The sequence below is a fragment of the Ceratotherium simum genome, chromosome 1, assembly GCF_057802395.1.
Source record: "Ceratotherium simum simum isolate JZ-2026a chromosome 1, ASM5780239v1, whole genome shotgun sequence".
NCBI classification, from domain to species: Eukaryota; Metazoa; Chordata; class Mammalia; order Perissodactyla; family Rhinocerotidae; genus Ceratotherium; species Ceratotherium simum.
In genome coordinates this window covers 62,402,479-62,426,416 of record NC_141900.1, presented here as the reverse complement: position 1 = coordinate 62,426,416, position 23,938 = coordinate 62,402,479, and the positions used below count along the sequence as shown (strand labels likewise).

The 23,938-nt window shown below is 38.7% G+C and overlaps 1 protein-coding gene across 1 annotated transcript in view; it reads right to left on the bottom strand.

Annotated features, from left to right (window-relative positions):
* GARS1 (glycyl-tRNA synthetase 1) overlaps positions 1-23,716 on the bottom strand; it is a 42,470-nt gene extending 18,754 nt beyond the window's left edge. Inside the window, exons 1-8 of the mRNA XM_087429211.1 lie at positions 23,476-23,716; positions 12,882-12,983; positions 12,026-12,128; positions 10,625-10,766; positions 9,287-9,375; positions 8,835-8,911; positions 5,292-5,437; positions 3,086-3,235 (exon numbers count right to left, since the gene is read on the bottom strand). Coding sequence (XP_087285337.1) covers positions 3,086-3,235; positions 5,292-5,437; positions 8,835-8,911; positions 9,287-9,375; positions 10,625-10,766; positions 12,026-12,128; positions 12,882-12,983; positions 23,476-23,697 — 1,031 coding nt within the window. The 5' untranslated portion in view covers positions 23,698-23,716. The remainder of the gene's footprint in view (positions 1-3,085; positions 3,236-5,291; positions 5,438-8,834; positions 8,912-9,286; positions 9,376-10,624; positions 10,767-12,025; positions 12,129-12,881; positions 12,984-23,475) is intronic.
* Between the last annotated feature and the right edge of the window lie 222 nt (positions 23,717-23,938).

Genomic DNA, 23,938 nt, shown 5'->3' with positions numbered 1-23,938 from the left:
TTTTCGCAGAATGGGAAATTAAAAGTGAATTGAAATTGTTCTTTAGCTTTTATAGTAGCTTGATTTCTTCTTTTTTATTGCTCTGAACAAGTCATGACTGATAAAGGCACCCTACAGCTGGTTTCTTTAGAGTAACAGCTTCTTAAATAAAGTGTTATTCAAGGCAGAGGACATAAGGCATGAATTGAATAAGCTAACTGCATAATGATGAAATAAATATGCACATAGTAATGGTTTCCCAAAGAGATTTCTCTGAATGGTAATTTAGTAGCTATTGGGGGGAAAAGTGTTTTAAGTTAATTTTATGAGTTAAAATCAAATCTCTCTTCTTTAAACACACACACAAATTTACTAGTGCACTTTCATGATTATCTCAGATGTTTTAGAAGAAATGAAAAACTGCTTAAATGGGTCCTAAAAATACATGAAATGTATTGCAAAAGAGCTTTGATTTTTAAACTTTATTTTTTAATGGTACTTCTTATTTGGTCCTGCAGCACCCATGTCTTAACTGTCTTTCAACAACTATGAAACATCTTCTGTGTGCACAGAGATATGAAGAGAGAGAGAGAAGCACGAAGTCTGTCCTCACAGAGCTTGTAACTGGGCTGAAGCGACAGATTATCTAAAACGCAGGGCAGGGGCCAGCCTCGTGGCATAGCAGTTAAGCTCGCATGCTCCGCTTCTGCAGCCTGGGGTTTGCAGGCCCAGATCCCAGGCACGGACCTACACACCGCTCATCAAGCCATGCTGTGGTGGCAGCCCACATATAAAAAATAGAGGAAGACTGGCACGGATGTTAGCCCAGGGACAATCTTCCTCAAGCAAAAAAAAAAAGAGGAAGATTGGCAACAGATGTTAGCTCAGGGCCAATCTTCCACAACAACAACAACAACAAAATAAACATAATAAAATAAAATAAAATGCAGGGCAAATCAAAATAAGGGCCTTGCCCAGAATCCCAAAGTGATCTGCTGCCAAAGTCTTCCATCTGCTGTCAAATAATCCCAGCTCACAGACAGGAGACGGAAATCTACACTAACACTGCTTTTACCAGCTATCTCATCTTTGAGTTCAGAGGCTATACCTGGAACTGTACACATAGACCTAGAAGACAGAACCAATTAAAAATTTTTTTAAATTTCCTATGAACAATCTAATACTCCCAACCTAAACAAAAGGATCATAGTTATAGAAAGACCAATCACCTGGTAACTCCATGTCACCAAGAAGAAACCTAACACTAAACAAACAAATCCTAGCCCTATCATGGAACAAAACCCATGGGGACATTGACTCATGGGAGTGGACTTCTAGTCAGGATCCTGCAGAGGCACATAACAAAACCTGCCAAAATCCAGACAGAACATTTGGAAGTGAAAACGACCAAGGAATAAAATGCCAGGAAGCCCCAAGGGCCTTTCACCAGCTAACCCCTGGGATCACTCCTCAGTTCTGAGCTGGTTTGCCTATTTACCATTTTTTACTCCACAGGCCCCAGGTTTTGCCTTACTTCACAGTCCTTTATAAGCTTCCAATAGCTACTCTACTTGACGTAAATCCTCTCCAAAACCCTGGGTTTAGACAAGGTCAGTCTTACACAGCTTCCTCGGTATTTTGAAAGCATGCTTGCAGACACTACTGCAACAGAGGGGAAGCCAAAAAACAAAAGGAAAAAAAGATAGGAAAAAAACAGATGTTGGGAAATAAAGCAGACTCAAATCTGACAAGTTTTTCGTGGTCATAATCCTGGTTAGAGTTTCTGATTACTGCATGAAGGCCCAGAGGGATCCTCCCCACTCCACTTCTCTAAGTTGTGTAAGCTCTTTCCTCCATGAAGTCCCCTCTCTCTCTCTAGACCATAAGGCTGAAGGGACTACAGGCCTGAAGATACAGTTTGGTCAGAACGTAGGGGCGTTTCCTTAGAGGGTGTCATGGGGACTAACAAGATTAGGCAGGTGCTCTGGGTGCTTTGATGAAGAGTCAGTGGCTGGGATATGTTAGGACTGAAATCTGTGATTATAATGAGTAAGAAAAGAAGAGAGGAAATGGGTGGGGCGTTGGGAAATACTTCTGGAGCCTAAGAAAGTTAAGTTGACCTACATATCCTATTTTTTTATATGGAATTTATTACCCTAAGAGATGGTATCAGTAAAAAAATGTACAGAAATCACAAAAAGCTTAAGTCATTAACAGCTGAGTCATAATAAACTTTCAAAGAAAAATGGAACTAAACAATGCCAGTATGCCTTCCCACACATTCCTGGATCCATCTGACAAAGGGAAGTTATTAGAATAGACGCAAGTGAGTGTCTGAACTAGAGCAGACAGCAGTAAGCTTGCTAGCTGGCCTTTCTGTCATATAGGCACCCCAAATATCTAGATGAACACCAATCAGTTATTGAAACAACCTCACCCCCTCAACCCAACTCCAGCAATGCTGTTGCCCTGGACACGTGATGATCCTCCTGTCATATCCATCACTTCATCCTTACCTCACCCTATACTTACATATATCACCATTAGCAGAAAATGCTTGGTTTAGATAATCAAGACCTTGCCATCCTCAAAACACATGATGAACAAGGGGAAAGATCATTTTGGAGCAGGTGAGAAACTGAAGCTCTTCTTCACCCCCTTTCCTTTCCCTTCAAGTTCACTCAGATCACTCAAAACTACCCATCATAGCCGGCCCCGTGGCTTAGCGGTTAAGTGCGTGCGCTTCGCTGCCGGCGGCCCAGGTTCGGATCCTGGGTGCGCACCGAGGCACCACTCCTCCAGCCATGCTGAGGCCACGTCCCACATACAGCAACTAGAAGGATGTGCAGCTATGACAGACAACTATGTACTGGGGCTTTGGGGGAAAAATAAATAAATAAAATCTTTAAAAAAAACAAAAACTACCCATCATCCCGGAGACCACATTTGGAGATTATAAATGTAAAACACGCTTTTTTGGAGGACAAAAATAAATACATAATCATGTAAGAATGAAGCAGAATTGTTTCAAAATAGCAAGCTTTCATTTCCAATTCAATGCCAATGTCATTCACTAATTTTATCAGAAGAATAACACAGGCAGTACCTGACTCTGATCAGTCCAGATCGAGGAGAGATCTCATTTCTAAAAGAATTTCCAATCTGGGCAGCAGCAAAAGGCAATTTTCCTTGGTTGAATTCCAAAAGTCGTTTGAAATTCAGGAAAATTCCCTGTGCAGTTTCTGGTCTCAAGTACCTATAAATTTAAATAAATCAGTCTGTTATAAAGAAAGAAATTATTTTTTCCAACAAATCTGAAATTCTAGATACAAATCCTAAAAGTCCTAAATATACTATTTTCATACAAAACTGTATAGGCCCTAAAACAGAGATCTAGAAACAGATACTTCCCTCGATAGCAAACATTCTCAAGCAAGTATTCGAGAATGTATCAGGTAATTGGTATGGCAATACTACTGTTAGAAATGTTTTTTTAATTTTTACTTAATCGCTCCAGTTAGTCAAACACCATCTCTCTCATAATGTCCCCAAAACCTTTGATATTCTCCTGACTATCATTTACATGGAGGCAGATGACAATTTTAGATCCTTCTGAAAATAAGACCCAGGCCTAAGTATACCTCTGTTAACCCACATATTAGAGCATAACTGTGGGGCTAAAGAAGCCAGTACAGGCTAACATTTAACATTAGAGCTCACTCATCACAATAAGCCAGGCAATTTTCAAGATTTTTCATACTGCTTTCTTCTTTGTGGTATTTTACATCTTTAGCCAGAGGCGGCTTCTGTATTTCTCCACATTTTTATATAAAGATACAGTTAAGTGAATACACCACTATAGCCATTGACCTCTTCTCAATTTCACAGAAAATATTCTGTGTAAAACATCAACTAAGAAAGCGTTCCCAAAAGCCTACTTCAAAATAAATGTTTTATGAAAACAACTTTAAAACAAAAGAAAAATAAAATTTTACCCTCTTCTCACCCTAACATACCAACTCTTCATTTTTGTGGTCCTTTCCAGATTTCATCCAAATATAAGTATAGCTACAGTTTATATGCATATTTATAAGCAGAATGTATAAAATTATGTATTCTTTATTTTAAAATTTTCCATTTTCTAAATAATCGTAAAAATTTCTCATATTTAACAGCTGCAGAGTATTCTACTAAAATGATCTACTTTACTATAATTTATTTAACCATCCTCAAATTATTGGATAAAGACGTTATTTCTACTTTTGATTTATATACTCTTGATAAGTATAGCTTCTTTTCCTTTTGAATTATTTCCTTACATAAATTCCCAGGAGTGGGATGACAGGTCAGAGGGTATGGAGCATTTTATGACTCTTTGTATGTATTGCCAAAATGAAAGGTTGACCTTTGGCCTCTTTCCACAAAATATCCAAAATCAATCTGGTGTCTTATTAAAATAATTCCAGTAATACATTCTGTCACAATTAATCTTTATTACTCTTTAGTTTCTACTCTAGGAAACATGATCTATCTAGCTTCACCTAGCAAAAACCTACTCTCTCTTACCCTAAAATGAGACCATAAGAAAACTATCTGAAGCTATGAAATGGAATACTTTGGCTAAGTTTGTTAACAATGGATAAGGAAGCTGGAAATACAGATTTTAGTTCTGGATTATATTGTAAACTGCTCAGGTCTTCTTTATCTGTGAAAACTACACCTTTTAAATCAACAAGCTAAACCTATGCTGAACAATATGGTAGGCCACTAGTCACATGTCTATTTAAATTCAAATTAATTAAAATTAAATAAATTTTAAAATTCAGTTCCTCAGAAGCACTGAGCCCCATTTCAGGTGCTCAACAGTCACATGTGGCCAGTAGCTACCATATTGGACAGCACAGATTATAGACTATTTCCATCACCGCAGGAAGTTCTATTAGACAGTGTTGATCTAGACTAAACAGTTCCTCAAGTCTCCTTCAGCAGTAAGTTCAATGACTTTCAGAATCATTCTTCAACTGTCTCTTTTGCCCTATGCAGCTATAACTACAAGATAAGATGATCACAGATTTTTATGTTTATTTTATGGCAAAAAAATCATCATATATGCTAAAAAAAATTATATTCAGAAAGAATTAGAAGAAATAAAATTTAAGAATATGTCTGTCATTATTTCTCCTTAATATATTTATCTGCACTTTCTACATATCACTTTTAAGAATTTTTCCTTCATGGCTAATACTGATATTTACCCTTTATTACAAGCAATTTTAATAACTTCATTATATAAACATATAAGTGATACATACCCAGGCATATTTCCTCCAGGCCCAATGAAGGTCTTGAACATTAAGTTAAAAGATACTGGAGGGGAGAGATCATTTCCAGTAATGGGAGATTTTACATTATAGTTCACGAAAAGATCCCCAAGTTCTTGCTGTCCACAGTTATCGAGCTAAAGAACATGTCAAAGAAATAATTAGCGTAAAAGACTGAGAAAAAAACAAGGCATAAGATAAAGCATTATACATAAAACCCCATCTTTCATTAAAACTCACAAAAATAAGAACATCAGAATTAACCTAACCTTCAACAAATCCACATTAAAACCATAACCAGTTTACACACTTTCCATTTACCAACAGAGAAATGGAGTATCTTTCTGGGACTGACGTAAAACTCACACACTCACCATTTCACAATGAAAGATAAGGCAGAATACCTCTTGTTCAATTGTAATAGTTACTGGTTGGCAAGAATCTGAAATCATGTAAAGTTTTCAAAGTTGAATTTTACCACTCTGTGCATATTTAAGATTCAAGCTCACTTCCCTGTCTATTAACTAAATGTGCATATAACTTTCCTTTCACGCTAGATGTTAAGCTCCTTGAAGGCAGAAGCTGTGTCTTACTCATCTCTGCATTTTCCAATGTCCTGCACATTCTATACACTGATCAATGCCAAACCCTCTAAAATGATGTATGACCTGCAATCCAAGAATTTCAAATGACTTCAACAAACTATCTAATAGTAAACAATACTTAAAACTTAAAAAAAAAAAACCTCCTAATAGAAACAAAATAATTAGATAAATCAACTCATGGCCATAAGAACTCAGGCTTTGGAATCAGAAAAACCTAGGTAAATCACCCAACTCTACCACTTATGGGTTGTGTGACCCAAGATTAAGTTCTTACCTAACTTCTCTAAGCCTCAGTTTGCTTATCTGTGAAATAGGGAGAACATAATCTACCTCACTATGAAGGGCTACTATGAAGATTAAATACATAAAATAATATACATAAAGTACTCAGCACAGGGCCTGGCACACAGAACTTACTCAATAAAAGGTGACTATTACAATTACATTCACTCCCCTCATAAATTCAATGAACATGTTCACTCCACAGAAAGATAACCTACTCACACTAACCACATGTTCCAAATTTGAATAAATAATTAAAAAAAAATTCAGCCATCTAGGCTCTACATCTATAGAAGTTCCAGGGGGAATTCACAAAATCTCATATTCATACCATTTCATTCCCCAGGAGACTGGATCAGTGAGGAAACTGTCCCAGGGACTTCAAGATATGAATACCACAAACATCAGCTGGTCTCCCTACTCGAGGAGAAAGTCAAAGAGCCTGTGGAACATCTCTGGTTCCCAGGCAATTCGAGAATATATACTGTTTTCAATAGAAGACATAATGAAAAAAGAAGTCAGGAAGAAAAGATTCCGAGGATACAGACAGGAATCAAAACCCCTATGGAGGGGAATTTGGCAATATCATGTTGTTATTAATATTTACCAAGGTAATAGCAGTGAGGTTCATTTTTAAAGGATTTTTATCTTTTCGAGATATATAATGAAATATTTACAGATGTAAAAAATTGATGTTTGAGATGTGCTTCGAAAAACTTTGGGGAAGAAGGCAGGAAACTGAGTAGGGAATAGATTCAACAAAATGTGAAAACATTGAAGAAAGCTGATGGGTACGTGTTTATTATACTATTTTCTATTTTTATATGTTTTGAATATTTCATAATAAAAAGTTAAAAATGACTTTAAAAACTGGTACATGCAGAGATGGGTCAGCAAAAATAACAGAGAAGAGAAACAAGAGAATTAATTCTGAGCGTTGAATCTACATACCAGGAATAAAGCTCTTCCTACCACAGAGGGTGAGTCAGCACCTTATAAAGAAACCATCATGCTTCAAAAAGCTGGAAAATACTCACAGGCACTAACAGGTGCAGAAAATGCTATTATGTGCTCAAGCAATAGATGGGCCTTCGGCCATGAATCCACCGGGGCCATTTCTGAGCACCAGACCATTTCCCATGAGCCCCTAACTCTTCACTGAAGATTATATTGACAGCTGTATACATATCTGATACAGCAAATCAAAAAACACAGTGCTCTCCTAGAACCTGAATCTCAGATGAAACAGTAAGTCAGTGTTCAAACTATAAATTATGACTTAACAAATCAGCTACCTACTTTCTGCTTCTGAAAATTCACTTGAAAATGAATAAAACTGTGAAGACCAAAGACACATATACACAAAACCTTAGTAAATCTAACATTCTGAATGGGAAACAGAGTAATTAAGGGGTAATTAGAAGTGCTTTTCATTTCTTCTTTCTAATAAAGATCATGCCCTTGGAAAAAGAAGGAAATGAGAAACAAATGTGTCACTATAACAGTATCAAAATACAAGAATCAATTTTCCAGGAGTAACAATACTAAAGCAATGAGCTTCAAGTAAGGGATAAAATTATACTTCACAAGGACCAAAATACATTCGCAGATGAGGCAACAGCCGGATTAAGATGATTTTCAATTTAAATGAGGAAGGAAAAAATTTCTCAGCTAATGTTAGAAAGCTAGATAACACAAAGAAAAGTTAGCGTGTTAAAATAAATTAGGGCAATAGTGGAAAAGTCTCCAGTAAATTCTCATGAGAAAAAAAGCAGAGTTAGGGAGTTCTACATTCAGCCTCACATATTTATATACCAGTGTAAAGAAAGTATGTATAAACACAGCACAGCACTGGTGGTTGTTTTTTTTACCCAGGGAAGTAAATAAAATTAAAGAGGTGAGCCTTGGTGAACCTCATGATCAAACATGGTGTTGGACAAATGTACTTTGCTTAAATGGATACATGAGGTGAGAAATCAGCAACACATACAAATGGACATTTGCATCTTCCGGGGGCAAAGATGTGCAGTTTTCATCATATTCTTTAAGTAGTGTGTGACGCAAAAAAAGGATAAGAACTATTTCTGATACAGAAGATATCCCTTCATTTGGTGAAAGTCAAAACAGATTATCTCAATGGTCTCTTCTGTCTTCTCTAAAATTTGTCAACTTAAATAGAAATTATAAAACGTTAGTCTACAGGAAAAGCAGTGGTCTCCTGATCAGGTTCTAGAACAGTAGCATGTAGTCGGGGACAGTGCAACCAGAGGCAGATCAAGTGGCTGATGAGACAGTGCTCATAAAGACATCTGCCCTAAATCTCCACACCAACACTGAACACTATTCATCATTTGTCACTCCTCCGGTTTTTGCTATTAAATCCAGAAAACCAGTTTCCAAGGAGAAAGAATAAATTTCATGCCTATTTACACTGACTTGCTAGTTTCAGCTAAAATAAAGGGTTAGCCACAAAAGGTAGAGAGAGAAGAATAAAAATGCAAAAAGAGACGCTATGAGGGAGAGAAGGTAAACTCTGCTTCCTCCCAATTGTGGCAGGGTCAGCACAATGTGGAATTCAACAGTCATCAAATGCTGAAACAAAGACGGCACCTACCTGAGTCACTGATAACATCTCCCAAGTACTCACCTGCGCCAAGACACTTTCCATCTCTGATTTCTTCTCAGCAGAACATTTCTTATCAGACATCAACTTCTGTAAATGAGCTATAAGAACAGTATTGGTAAATGTCAATTTCAATCAAAAAGGACAATGTACTTCTGAGTTTCAATGCTGGACAGGTAAAAAAATGAATCCAAGGATAATGTTCTTAATTTATATGAATTTCATGGTTAACTTGACAGGGACAGTCGTGATAGATACTGTCTTCTTTTGCTGACTTAGAATCTCTATCTGTATATAACTACTTTTTTTTAAAATAAGGAACTGGATCCGTATACTTAAGATCTGTGCACTTCACTCTGTTTGTTATGCCCCCCCCCAAAAAATTTAATAGAAACATTTGAGAAAAGTTTAATCTAAACCCTTTGTTTTGATCAAACCTACTTGAAAGGATATTTATCTGAGATGAAGAATCATACCTTTTAATAGATGGTCAGCACGAAAACACTCTCCATTTTTTACATCTTTCACCATGAAGTCAGCAAATTTGTCTACATGGCCAGAAGTCCTAAGTTAACAAATGCCAACAATGTGTCATTTTCATACAAATTAACACACTGATTTTACCTTATAAGATAATCTTCCTTTTACATGCTTATCCATAGTTTATATTTGTATATCTGAAGATGGAAGCTCCTGTATCTATAATGATGTATCCATGGTAGATAATAATGTATATGCCAGGGAAAATTCTTCCTCAAATCTATTCCTACCCTTTCCCCAAGTTCTTCCTCCCCATAGGAAAAAAGAAATCAACTAGATTATACTTTTTCACAAGTTGTCATAAAGTCTGTGCTACTCTGAAGAATCAATCAATCTATGCCTGTCCTATTAGTATTAGTGATCTAAGCAAAGGCCAAAACCATGGGGAATCTGACTAGCCAAGAATTTGTGATAATTCAGTATAGACAGTGAACCTTAAGGAAAGAGTTTTCTGCCAACTGAAGCCTTATGGACACTGGTATTATCTCTATACAGTTCTTATCAGTGGGCCAAGTTGCTAAAGAATAGGTTGTCCTGATCTTTTAGACCCATCATCAGGAATTCATCTTTTCTTCACTGACTGAAATTATTAAGACAAAGCCTAAAGAATGCAAATAGTGAAAATTAGCTCTTTAGCAGGCAACATTAAATAAATGACGTGATAAGATACCAAATGGCAAGAATTCCTCTTTTACAGTTTTATATTTGAGAAATCCTGCCTGCCTTCAACAAATTTGGTAGGAATAATCTAAATTTCTGCACTGAAACTTCAATACAAATAGTAGTCTTTGATTTAAAATGTATACACACCTTTGCCCAGAACTTCCAAGAACTATACTAAGGAAATAATCAAGGATATACACAAAAATACATCTATTAGGATGTTCAATGCAGTCAAAAGTCAGAAACCATATAAATGCCTGCGATACGGCACTAGATAAATAAATTTTGGCACATTCACAAAACAGAATACTACACTGTCATTAAAAATGTCATTAAAAATTTAGAAGAACATTTAATGACTTATGTTCACCTACATTATGTGAAAAAAACAGTGTGCTACTAACATTAATATAGATATAGGGACTTACAGAGAATAAAGACAGGAAAGATAAATACGACAATTTTAACATGGCTATATGTGGACAGTAGATGTATATTTTCTGTTTTTCTTTATTTTTCAGATTTTTACAACAAACACAGGTAGTTTTTGTAATCAGAAAAAGTTACTTAAACATATTAAAGAATTTTAGCCGTCAAAGTAGAAATCTTACTTTAAAACTGGCTCAGGGGTGAGCATGGTGCAATCAATCTCCAGGATCTGTTCCTCCTGGATAAAGTGCTGCCTCCAGGTCTGAATAATATTGTTCTTCAAAGCACATCCAACTGGCCCAAAATCATACAGACCACTAACACCTATAAATCATGAACAAGGAAAATGTGTACTGGACCTTGTCACTCTGAACAAATGAAGGCAAGGAGACATGAGAAACAGATACCTGCAAGATTTCACAATCTCCCTAAAAAGGCACTGAAGTCAACAATTCAAATCCCTCAACAGTGAAGAGCCTTACTTCCGGCTAGCTGACAGAAGTACAATTAAAAAGCTCTTATTCCGTTCTACTATTTCCATATTAAGTATTTCAAGTAGGATTAGAAAAAACTAAAAGCAAAAGAAGGTCCTCCATATGAGAGAAACACAAAGAAAAAGCAGATTACAGTCATGCATCGCATAAGGACGTTTTAGTCAACAACAGACCGCATATACGACGGTGGTCCCATAAGATTAGTACTGTATAGCCTAGATGTGTAGTAGGCTACATCATCTAAGTTTGTGTAAGTACACTCTATGATGTTCACACAACCGAAATCGCCTAACGACCCATTTCTCAGAACATATCCCCGTTGTTAAGTGATGAATGACTGTAGTTTTCTTCCATAGAAACTAGAAAATAATCTGTTGCATCAGCTGATAACAATGATCTAAAATTTTAACACCCAATTCTCTAACTTATTCTTGGATATCTGAGCCACTATTTAAACCTCAGGAAGTTAAACATTTAGAGATCTGCTTAGCCAAATTCGAATCAAGTTTCAGTGGCAAAGTACTAAAAGTTTAATACCGTGGCAACGATCTCTGTCGACTATGAAAAAAATATCGTTCTACATTTAATCAGTGAATTATATTTGCCTACAAATCTTCATATAGCATTTGGAAAGACGTAGAGATTTGCCTACATACCTATGAAGAATGTCTTCTCCTGGCAGTTGCCATAAAGAATAATCTAGGGACTTGGTTTACCACTGCCCTTGTGTGGAGATGCACAGTACAGCTGGCCAGTGTCACTATGGCCCTCTACTGCTCCAAAATCTCTACTGCATTTTAAGAAGAGTCTATCTGAGATGTACATGGATACATTAAATGCTTAATACCTGGGCTGCCAAAAATTCCCTGTCCTGATGTAAAAAAAAGCCATTTTCAAAAATAAGTAGGGTAGAAGGGAAAAAGAACAGGTATTACACTAATGGATGACTCTAAACAAATGAAAAGAAAATATCTATCCTCTGCTGTATGTGACCTGACACAATCAGCTATCAATTGGGAAGCCACGTTTTTAAGAACAATATTAAAGCCACTAACAACACAACTGTCCTTTCTGTCATTAATCCCCTACCTCCATAAATAGCAAAAGCTTGATCGTAGAAAAACCTCCTCTTCAGCGTATCTTCCATTTTCGCTCTGTCTACAATGTCATCTTTGGGCTGTAATGCTAGCTCCTGGAAGGGATTTTTAAATAGAAAACGTGATTGGAGGAGTCAGTGGGAATTTGAATTTATATATGTGAATTTAGTTTATTCCTCAGCAGAATTCAATATAAAATTTATCAGACATTTTGATACCCTTAGAAAAAATAGAAACTCTAGGGTTTTTGCCCCCTTTGAGTAATAGAAAAGATACCTTGACTTAATTATTTAGGAAAGTATATGATCATTTCCAAGATTATAAGACTTAAGCTTACTTAGATGCAGACACTGATAAGCAATATCTGAATTTTTAGTGGATCATCGTAGCAAAATAGGGACTTAAAACTCCAAACTACTTCAGTTTGGTGATGGGAGATTTATTGTTTGAAAGATTTGGGAGCAGGTATCAGATGGACAGACCTTTCCCTTAAAAGAAAAAAAAATTTTAACACAAAACCATTATTTCCAGGCATGGAATTTATAAAGAAGAGCAAGCATAACATCTTCCAGGGAAACTGATGGAGTGCACTGAGTCTAGGAATTGTGGGAAGGGGCAGGGCAGGGGTCAGGAAGGCTTCACAGAAAGGGTGACACTTAGAGTTGCACTCTGAAAGGATGAGGAGTCTGCCAGGTAGAGGAGGAGGAGAAGGCGTTCTGGATAAATATAGATAAAGCAAATGATACTTGTTCTGAAACTTCTCTAGGTCATTCCCACCCAAAGAGATTAAATAAAGATGAACAATCCTATACCTACTTACATTCCTATTTTAGGATCTCCAGACTCACCTTTGCTTCCAGAACCCTCTTCCGGGCTTTGAGCTCAGCTACCGCTTTGTCTACATCTACTTGGGGTGCTTTATCTTCTTTCAGTTTTCGCACAAGATCTCCCTAGTCAACAAAGAGAATTTATATTCCGGATTGGTTTCAGAAGTCAAGAAAAGTTAGAAATGTGTTTTTAAGCATGCTTTTTGAAAAAAGTAGCTGTGCAAGAATGAAGCAACTCAAATGTTTATTATGTGAGAGGTCATTAGGAACAACTGAAGGTCTCTGCCCTCAGCATTTATAATCCAGCACTATATACAAACAAGTATACAAATAACTATGCTCTAAGGGCGATTATTACTAGTGTGCTTTTTTCTTTCTTTTAGGGCAGGAGACAGGTAGAAAAGGAGAGAAGAGCATTGATAAAAGTAGGAAAGAGCAAGATTTGTACTGGGAACACAGAGGAACCAATAAATAGACCACCCTCTCTTTGAATCTCTCCTCTCTCACTTACAAAAAATGACTGTCTTGGTTTTCCACTTACTTCTCTGACCAATTCTTTTCAGTCACTCCTGACTCATCTTCTTCTACCCTTTTCTTAACTGTTAGAATTTTTTCCTTGGTAATTTCTCTAAATTACTTTGTTCACTTCCAACAACCTACCACCTGTCCACTGATTCCTACACTTGCAGTGATGTTGTGAAAAAGGTAATCTGGAAAAGCAAACAAACAAAACACTACCTACATGGTCTGGGTACTTCAAGCTGAGAAAGTAAAGTTGTCAAATTGATAGAGCCCTTGAGTGCCCCACAGAAGCAACTGCTCTCTGGAGGAGTAAACCTTCCACACAGGCCTTTTAGGATTTTCACAGATTAAAGTCGCCAAAATAATAACCACTCAACTCAAAATTTAAAAACCTATGAGGAAATAAGCCACCATAAGTGAGACTCAGCAGAAAGGACAAATAATAGAATTAGATCCTCCAAAAGTATCAGAATGACCAAATATACTTTTTAAATGCTTAAGATATTTTAAAAAAATAAAAAGAGAAATCAAAAACATGAGCAAAGAACGAGACTATCAAAAACAATCGGGGAACTTGAAAAAGAACCACATAGAACATCTGGAAAGGAATCACTGAAATTAAAAACTCACTGGACATGTTAAATAGTTGATCAGACACAGCTGAAAAGAGAATTAGTGACCTAGAAGACAGACCTAAAGAAATTATCCATGGATAATCCATTCAATGTAGGAGAGACAAATAGTTAAAAATATAAATGAGGTAATGAGACAGAGAAGAGAATGAGAGTCTGATATTCATCTAACCTGAATTCCAGAAGAAAAGAATAAAGAAAAATTATAAAAGTTATATTTGAAAAGCTAATGGCTACTAATTTTTCTATAATTGCTCAAAGATACAAGTTCTCAGATTTAGGAAACATCGTGAAATCCAAACAACATACAAAACAAAAATCCACACCTAGACAAGCTGTATAAAACATAGTGCTTAAGAGGGGTTAAAGACCTGGGTTTCAATCCCTGATCAGCTAACTGTGAAATCTTGAGCAAGCTGAAACCTCTTTGAGCTTCAGTTGCCTCAACTATAAAATCAGGATGACAATACTCATCTCATTGGATTGTTACAAGGAGTAAACAAAACCATTTAAGCAGAATATTTTCAACAGTACCTAACACACAGCAGACATACAAAAAAAGATAGCTGTTATTATGCTATAAAACACCTCAATTAGCGGTAGCCAAGTTATTTCTCAGATACTTCAAACCCAACTTGTTGAGAACTGAATTATTTTTCTCTGCCCCAAATTGTTTCTTCTCCTGCATACTGCTCTCCGTTTGTTAATGGCAGCAATATTTATCATTTCCCAAACAAGAAACATCAAGTTATCCTTCTTTAGCTCCAACATCTGGTCAATTTCACTTAGAATTTCAACTCGAATCTCTCCCTTTCGCCCCTCATAAAGAGACTACTGCAACAGACTACCAGTTTGTCTCGCATCCAAAGGTGTCTACGCTAAGATTACACTGGGCCCCAATCAGTCTAATTCATGTCATTTCTCTTCCACTGTTATAAGCCTTCTTTTCACAAGCACACAGCCTCCCTAATTTGGTGACTGTTCCTACCCCCATGCCTTCAATGTTTATCCTCTTACCCAAAAGTGCTTCCCTTCACTTAAGGAACTTCTTCCACATCCTTTATGAAGCGTTTCCCTAATATTCCAACCTCACAATAGCTCCTTGAGGACATTTCTCCCTTTGAAGCTGTCTCAACTAGAGGCTGGGTTTTCTCCTTTATCCCTTTGATCCTCAGGGGCTGGAAATGGGATAGATGTCCTCCTTACCCTCCTCTGTACTTTCAAACTGATTCCTCTTTTCTCCTTCTAAAACCCCAGCTCCTTTGAAGGACCTGTCATCACCCTTGCCCCTTGTTGTTGATATTTTCCAAGCTCCCACTTACTTCTCCTCATTCAACGACAGACTCCCTCTCCTGCAATTCACACTACTCTTGAATGTCCCAGTCAGGAGGTGAAAAAACTGTTTATAATTATCTGAACCTAGAGTCTAACTCTGCTTACATATAATCAGAAGTATTTTCCCAGTTTTAACATACACTGAATTTTCCAGGAACCTACCCAGGAAAATATAATTTAAAGGAAGACTATATATTGTTTTCTTTAGAATTCTACAAAAAGTTATTATTTGAAACCAACAAAAAAAAACCATGTGACCAATGGCAATGCTGCTGTGGTATCTGAGCAATCAACACATCATCCCTTTATCAATGAGCATTTACAGCACCTGCATTCACAGTAAATCTATGTACAGGTATAAGCATCTGCTTACTTCAGCATAACTTCCAGTGGAGTCAGACCCCAAAATTTACATATTGAAACACACATCATTTTATTATAAACTACTTTTTATTTCTTTGTATTACATTTAGAGCATTATGTGTACACATAGTTTTTCTTTAATTAGATTTAGTAGATATTTTGTATGGACTTCAGTACAGGATAGTAATGGGGAATTCCAAAATATCTGGTGTAAAAGATGACAATGGGTCTGCAAGTTCAGAGCCACTGAATTAGCTACGCCTCTTATTCCCTTATCATATAGAAATGTCTGGTCTGTTATTATACTAGCAGTTTTTATTCTATTATCCTGACCTCTCTAGCTAAAGTAACATTCTCAGTCACCTTCTAACTTTATTTTAGCTTCTTCATTACCCTTACAATAAATCACCCTATCAATGCATTGGCTTATTTATGTACATGCATTTTATCTGTCCCTGTCTTAAGTCAGGAATTTTGGCATGTCAGTTCTGGCACTCAGATATTTGTTGAATGATCTCACAACCTAAACCTAGCACAGTGCCAAGCACCTGGTATTCAGTATCTATCTGCTTATTCTTTACTCTTTCAGTGGTTCTTTTCCCTTCCTTTACCTATCAGAACACCTAGCTCATAAATGTCACTAACAGTGCTTTTTCACGGGGATAAGAACCCTGTGAAAGTCTTTGTTCTGAAAAGAGGCTGGCAAGTAGCAGTTCTTTTTGAAAGTCTGAAAGAAGTAGGCAAGTAGCTCTTCTAAATATCTACCCGTGTGTCAAGTACTGGCATTCCCACATATGTCACTTACTTTTTCTTTTAGAACTTCTCAAAGCACTGACAAGCAAGACCACAAGTAAAGGTAAAGATAGCAAGAATTTAAAATCAATTTCCCTGAATCACTTTTTTTCTTTTAAGGTTCAGGCAAAGAATTAGGCACACATACATTCAAGGAGAGCTAGCTATCACACAGAAGCAGTGTGAGAGCAAGGATTCCTGGTTGTTAGCGCCATTGAGTCAATTCCAACTCCTAGCAACCCTGTGCACAGCGGAGCGGAACCCTGCCCAGCCCTTTTGCATCATCCTCTCACCTTCCGGCACTAGATCAAACAATGCTCCGCTTCTATTCACAGGGTTTTCATGGCCAATTTTTCGGAAGTGGGTAGCCAGTTCCTTCTTCCTGGTCTGTCCTAGTCTGGAAGCTCTGCTGAAACCTGTCTACCATGGGTGACCCTGCTGGTATTTGAAACACCAGTGGCATAGCTTTCAGCATCACAGCAACATGCAGCCACCACAGTATGACAACCAATAGACAGGTGGTATGGTTCCCTAACCAGGAAATGAACCGGGCTGCAGCAGTGAGATCACCAAATCTTAACCACTAGATCACCAGGGCTGGCTGAGGATTCCTACACTGAGTTAATCATCTCTAAAATGCATGAAGAAAGGAAATAATCATGTTTATTCTGAATAATGGAATAATTAAAATCATGATTTGTAATGATCCAATCTTGAAAACAAAAGAATTGGAAGTGATCTAAACATGGATGAAAGTACTTAAGGATTCCTAATTTCCAATTATTTTTCTTCTTTCTTCACCATCCAACTATATTTTGGGGTGTGGGTATGTGTATTAAAAGAAACTGATGTGAAACATCACCAATATCTCTAAATTACTCTTAAGAAATATCAACTAGAAGCTTAGTTCCTAAATATATTCTTACCATAAAGACATATATTCGAACTAAGAGTCTGTGATTATAAAGCAACATGGTTATTAGACGAGAAATCATTCCAAGGGAGCTTCTTCATGGATCCTTCATACAGATCACAGTGCATACTCAGTTGGCCAAAAAAGAACAAGACGACATTTCCTCACCTTTATAAGGTGTTTGGCTTTACACACACGGGGCTGGAGGGTTCTTGTTAAGATGAGCTCATGTCAGATTTCCAAGTGTTTTATAGCTGTTGACAAAACTTCATAAACTTTCCATTTGCCCTTTGTGGATTAAACAAGAGCTTTAGCGGGCACTCTCAGTTCAGAAAATTAAAGCAGAGGAAAATCCAGGGCTCTTCACCCTAAGTCTTCTTATTACTGCTAAGATCTAGGTTTTATCTGTGTTCTCCCAATTACAGTAAAAGAAAATTTGAAATACTAAAACACAAGTAATGTTATTCACACACCTATTCCTATATTAGCAATTTAGACAATAAATCATCATTTAAAGACCTCCCAGGAAATCATTAAAAAGGCTCTTCTATCATCCTTTCTTACCAAATCCAGAAGACATCAATCCTCTTGTAAAGGTTCAAAATGTCATCAAATCGGCAATCACAAGAAAATATGTGAGCTCCATGCCAGCACTGGTTTCGTAAAATCAGCATTCCAATAAGCCACAATCATTTTGGAATAATACCTAACATTTTACTAAGTGCTTACTAAGTACTGGGGGCAGCGTTCTCAGCACTTTTCATGAACTAACTCATTTTTTTAAATGAATTTATTATTTATTGTTAGGAGCTACCCTCTGCCTAAATTGAGCGGTTTAATAATAGGCTCAATAGGCTAATAGGCTGATTTTCTGTTTTGTGTTTTTTTTTATTTTATTGAGATCATAATAGTTTATAACATTGTGAAATTTCAGTTGTACATCATTGTCTGTCAGTCACCCTATATATGTGCCCCTTTACCCCTTATGCCCACCAACCCCCAACCCCCTTCCCCTCTGGTAACCACTAATCTGTTCTCTTTGTCCATGTGTGAACTAACTCATTTTAATGTTACTAACTCCATTCCCATACTACAGATGAAGAAGTCTGACTACAGAAAGGTTAAAAAATTTGCTGAACATCACCATCCAGTAGACAGTGGAGTCAGATCCAAACTTTGGAAATATAACTTCAGAGCCTACGCTTTTAATTACCAGGCGCATTAACACAAAAATAGGTGGCGGTATAAAGAAAGCCCGTCCAGCAATTCTTCAAAAACCTCTCCTATCTTGACAATTTTCACTACAGGTTAACATAAATCCTTCTTGGTCATTTTTCTCCGTACTAGTTACTTTGTTAGAGCATCAAGCTACATCTACCTCAATCATTTCAAAGTGGCCTCAAGTCCAGACAATGATACTAAAAATACCTAAGCAAATCTCTACACCAGTGCCTCCCTAAACCTCCAGATCAAGTGAAAGTCATCTCAGCAGGTCTGTTTGCACTAAGAGGCCTTGAGACATATACTTCTTCAGCTACTAAATCTCACAGTGTTTAGACAAAGCCGGGGCAGGGGGGCAATTCTCGACAGAAGAGCATGATCAACATAGTTAAATGCTGAAGACAGGTAAAATGCTGATACAGAAAAGCACCCTTTAGAGTACTAGGCAAGGGCAGTGGTGGAGGCCAAGGGCAGAGAGCAGAGGACAGAAGAATGAATGGGAAATGAGAAAGCAGAGACAATGAGAAATATATAGGGGGAAACCCTGGGCTGTAAAGGGAAAAACAGGCTAAGGGAATGGGAACTTCTGGGGAACTGCGTTCCAGATAACAGCCCAAATCTGTCTTCATATAAATGAGATACTTCTGTTCCCCTAAGGCAACAGTTATACAACTTTTTGGTCTCAGAACCCCTTTATACTGTTAAAACTAACTGAGGACCCCAAAAAGTTTTTGTTATTGTGGGTTATTTCTATCAATTTTTACTGTATTAGAAATTAAAATGCAAATTTTAAAATATTTATTAATTCATTTAAAATAATAATAAAAGCTCAATATGTGCTAACATGCATAAAATTAACATTTTGTGAAAATAACTATTTTCCAAAATAAGACAAAAAATAGTGAGAAGAATGACAGTTTTATAATTTTGCAGATGTCTTAATTTCTAGCTTAACAGCAGACAGCTAGATTTACGTATCTGCCTCTCTTGCAATATGGGATTTTGGGTGAAGTATGCGAAGAAAATCATACATAGTTAGAAAAGGGAGGGATTTTTAAAAGCTTTTTCAAATAATCATAGATATTCTTCTTTGATACTATACCAAAACTCAAGAACAAGTGGTAGTTTCTTAAAGGTTTTTTTTTCAGGGGAAGATTCATCCTAAGCTAACATCTGTTGCAATCTTCCTCCTTTTTTCTTCTTTCTTCCCACCTAAAGACCCAGTACAAAGTTGTGCAGAGTTGTAAGTTCTTCTGGTTCTTCTATGTGAGCCTCCACCACAGCATGGCTACTGACAGACAGTGGTGTGGTTCCACGGCTGGGAACCGAATCCAAGCTGCCAAAGCAGAGCTCACAAACTTGAACCATTAGGCCATCAGGGCTGGCTCTTAAAGGTTATTTCTTAAAGGTTAGTAGCAATGTGGAATTGGAAACTACAGCAATGAACTTTCTGTACTCTGTTACATTAAATCCATTCATGTATCTTAGACTCAGAATGGATCTTTTCACAATACCTGATTTCATAGTATCATGCATCAGTCATTTGGAAAATACTGGTTAAGAGAGTTATGTAGATCTTCCAAATAGTGACCCATTTACTATACAGTATCAAAAAAACCCACATTTGTTAAGATCACCACTCATCACATCAAAGCTTGATTTTATTACGGGCCACAAATACTATCAGTTGTTTTCTCTAAATGACAGGCTCACTTCACTCATTTTCCAGAAAATGAATGCCCAATACCTAAGGCTGCATAACAATACTTTGTCACACATTTTACAAACAGTGTTCCATGAAAAGAAGCAGACAGTTCAGCCTGCAACTCAAACAATCATCTGAGTGTTTTTCCTGAGACAATCATATTTCATATGCTTTATGCATACTTCCCATTCGTCACACAGAATATTAAAAAGATATATGAACAAAGGTCTGGAGTTAATAAAATTAATAATTTTTACTGCTCCATCAAGGATACTCCAAAGCAAAACTGACTTTTTTTTTAACTGTTAGAGTGTGACAGAGAATATAATGACTCGGTCTGGTGCCCTTCACTTGATTAGTGCTAACAGCAGTTTTACCCACCACTGCTTTGGCCCGGTCAGCACAAATGTCAACATAGTGAAAAATGAAAATAACGTCTTAATTTCATTATGAAAATGGCTTTGACCTTGGGGACTTCCAACGGTTTGCAGACCACACTTTGAGAACGACTGCCCTAGAACAATGGTTCCCAAACAAGACACTCCAGGACAGAGTTTTCACCAAAACATGGTAAAAGGTGGGGGGGGGGGGGGGGGCGTGTATTAGATCTTTTTTCAAAGCTAAACCTACTAAATATAAAAGACTGCTCTTTATTCTGGGTATGATCTGCCTTTTTTTGGTATTAAAATATCCCTTCTTTTATAAAAAGAAAGGGGAAATCAGACGGTAGTTTGATGATTGTACTGGTTTTTTTAATGGCATTACTTGGCAAAATAAAGGCTGGCCACCCTACACTAATTCCCAATTTTTTAAAAACTCAACTGTCCTAGGGTGCTCTTCATCAAACAATTAATGCAGTCACCTAGATGCTCTGACGCCTTCCTACAAGTTCCATAACTAATTCTCCAGGAAATAACTGGAAAGAATATGCCGTGGCAAAACACATTTCAGTCAATCAACAAACCAAACCTTTAAAAAATAACAGCGTCCAGGTAGCCTAGTAGATTAGCAAATTTATATGAAACATGTTTACACGAAACACATGCCACTAACAAGACCAATTGTTAAGCACCTTAAAAATCTCTCCAGGGGCAGGCCCTGGGGCACAGCAGTTAAGTGCGCACGCTCCGCTTCAGAGGCCTGGGGTTCCCAGGTTCGGAACCCCCAGTGCGCACCGACCCGCCGCTTGTCAAGCCATGCTGGGGCAGCGTCCCATATGCAGTGGAGGAAGATGGGCATGGATGTTAGACCAGGGCCAGTCTTCCTAAGCAAAAAGAGGAGGATTGGCAACAGATGTTAGCTCAGGGCAGATCTTCCTCACAAAAAATAAATAAATAAATAAATAAAAAATCCCACGCCAAGGATGTCTTCAATTGTACAAACTCCACAACAAAAATATGTAAAACGGATAGATGTGACAGTGTGTCTCACTTCCTCACAAGCAAAAACAGAGGTTTAACTAGATAATCTTCAAAGTCCCTTCCAGCTGAGACTGGAATCAGTGTGATTCAAAGTTCCAGAGTTAACTGATGCATGTGTGGTCCTAGAAAATTAGAAAAAGAACCGAAACTAACTTACATATTCAGAAAAATACCTTAAAGTACCAAAAAAGTTAACAACCAAGCCAACATAAACAATATACAAAATAGTACTCGCACCAGAAGGTTATTCCACAATTCAAGTTTACTTCTGTTAACTAGTTCCACAGTCTCACTACAGATGGATAATCTGCACTGCAGTTCCAGGCTAACGTGGCAGAGGGAGGGGTTTGGGTGTGTGTTTTTCCAAATTAGATGTATTCTGCCTTCTACAGAGAGGAATACGAAAAAAAAATTGAGAGTTACAGAAAAGACAAAGGAACCACACCTAATTTTATTTGGGAAGGGTGGGTGGAGGAAGACGCATACACAGCGTTCTGATACCAACAATAAAAAAGAAAAAATTAAGCCCATAGTGAAATTTCACAATAAAACACTATTGAATCAGTTAGACTCAAACTAGAGAGAAGTAGACATTGCAAAGTAGCAGAATTTGCTGAATTTGCGGCAGCTCTGCCCCAATGAATTATTTCCGAGAGAGGGTTCCACCCTCCCTAGCTAAGGCAAGTTATTGCATCAGGCGCCCGTGCAGGAGAAACCCGTTCGGGGTTTACTACTAGGTCACGGATCCCCGGGGTCCTATTCCAAGCTTTGGGCTCCAGCTGACTGGGCTCCAGTGAGAATCCATTTGAAATCACCTTTTTCCTGTCCTCTCCAAATTCTGATATCCATGCTGTGCTCCAAGAAAAGGAGGCCCGTATTAAATCACCAAGCCCTCCAGCCCATGCAACCTCCCTCCTTTCCGCAAAAGCAAATTGCCAAATGTTCCATACGAAGGAAGGATGACTTCACCGAGTAACTCAGCAACATGTACAGTTTCCCAGGTTTACCATCTGAAAGCTCACTCATTCCAAATGGCCCTTTCGGAACCCAGAAAAGATGATATGAGCAAAGGACGATGAACTCACATCATTAGGGGAAAAAAATTCAACACCTCCCCACACCCACGTTTCAACTATTTTTATTTCCTCAGCCGATCATTCGGCTAACTAAGCACTGAATGGAGGAAACACTATTCAAAGCATCCTGAAGACTAAAAAAGCGAGTCTGGCTGTATGAAGAGCGAACCGGCAGCTTCGGCTCATAACTGACCGGGAACCTCGCCACCCACGGTGTACAAAGAACAGAGCTGAAAGTGGAAAACTAAAGCTGAGGTCACTGAGCGAGGACAAGAGGAGACCCACAGGGTCAGAAATCCCAGCCCCATCGGAGACAGAAGAGGCGCGGGCAGTAACAAGGAATGGGAAAGGAGAGCAGAGCGCGAGGGGAGGGACGCAGGATGTCGAAGGGGATCCGAGGAGTCACCTAAGGAGAGGGGAGGACGGGGTCCACGGGAGGAAGGTGGCCGGCGCACGCGGGAACGGGGGTCGAAAGTGGAGGAGGCGAGGAAGATGCCAGGAAACCAAGGGCTTCCAGGGGATGAAGGAGAGGGGTAACCGGCGAGGTGCAGGTGCCCGGGGAGGAGAGGGAGTGACCTGGAGGGGACCAGAGGACGAGGGCCGGGAGCTGAGAGGAGGGCGCGAAATGCCGGTACCTGCTGGCGCACGGCTAGCCTGAGAGGAGCCAGCACCTCCTCAGCGCCGGCGCCGTCCATGCTGCTCCGGGAGGCGGCGGCGGGGAAGGAGGTCGGGGCGCGCGCGGGCGTGCTGAGGGGCCGGCGGGGCGGGGGCGGAGGCCGGGCCAGGAGCCGGGGCGGCAGCGACAGCAGCAGAGCGGCGCGGGCGGCTCTAAGCAGCGCCGGGCGCGGAGAGGGCATGAGCCGGCGGCCCGGGGCGGTGTGGAGGGGGCGGCGGCGGAAGCGGCGCGCGCGGCCCGGCCGGGAGCATGATGAAATCGCCGCGTAAACGCCGCGGCGCGCGCGCAGCCGCACATTCCCCACCCCGCGGCGCGGCGCCGCGTCGTCGCCAGCAGATTCGACACGAAACCCCGGAAGGACCCGGCATCCCTCGGAGTTTGGAGAAGGCTTGCTGCACCGTGGGCGCCGGGGAGGGCTGCGT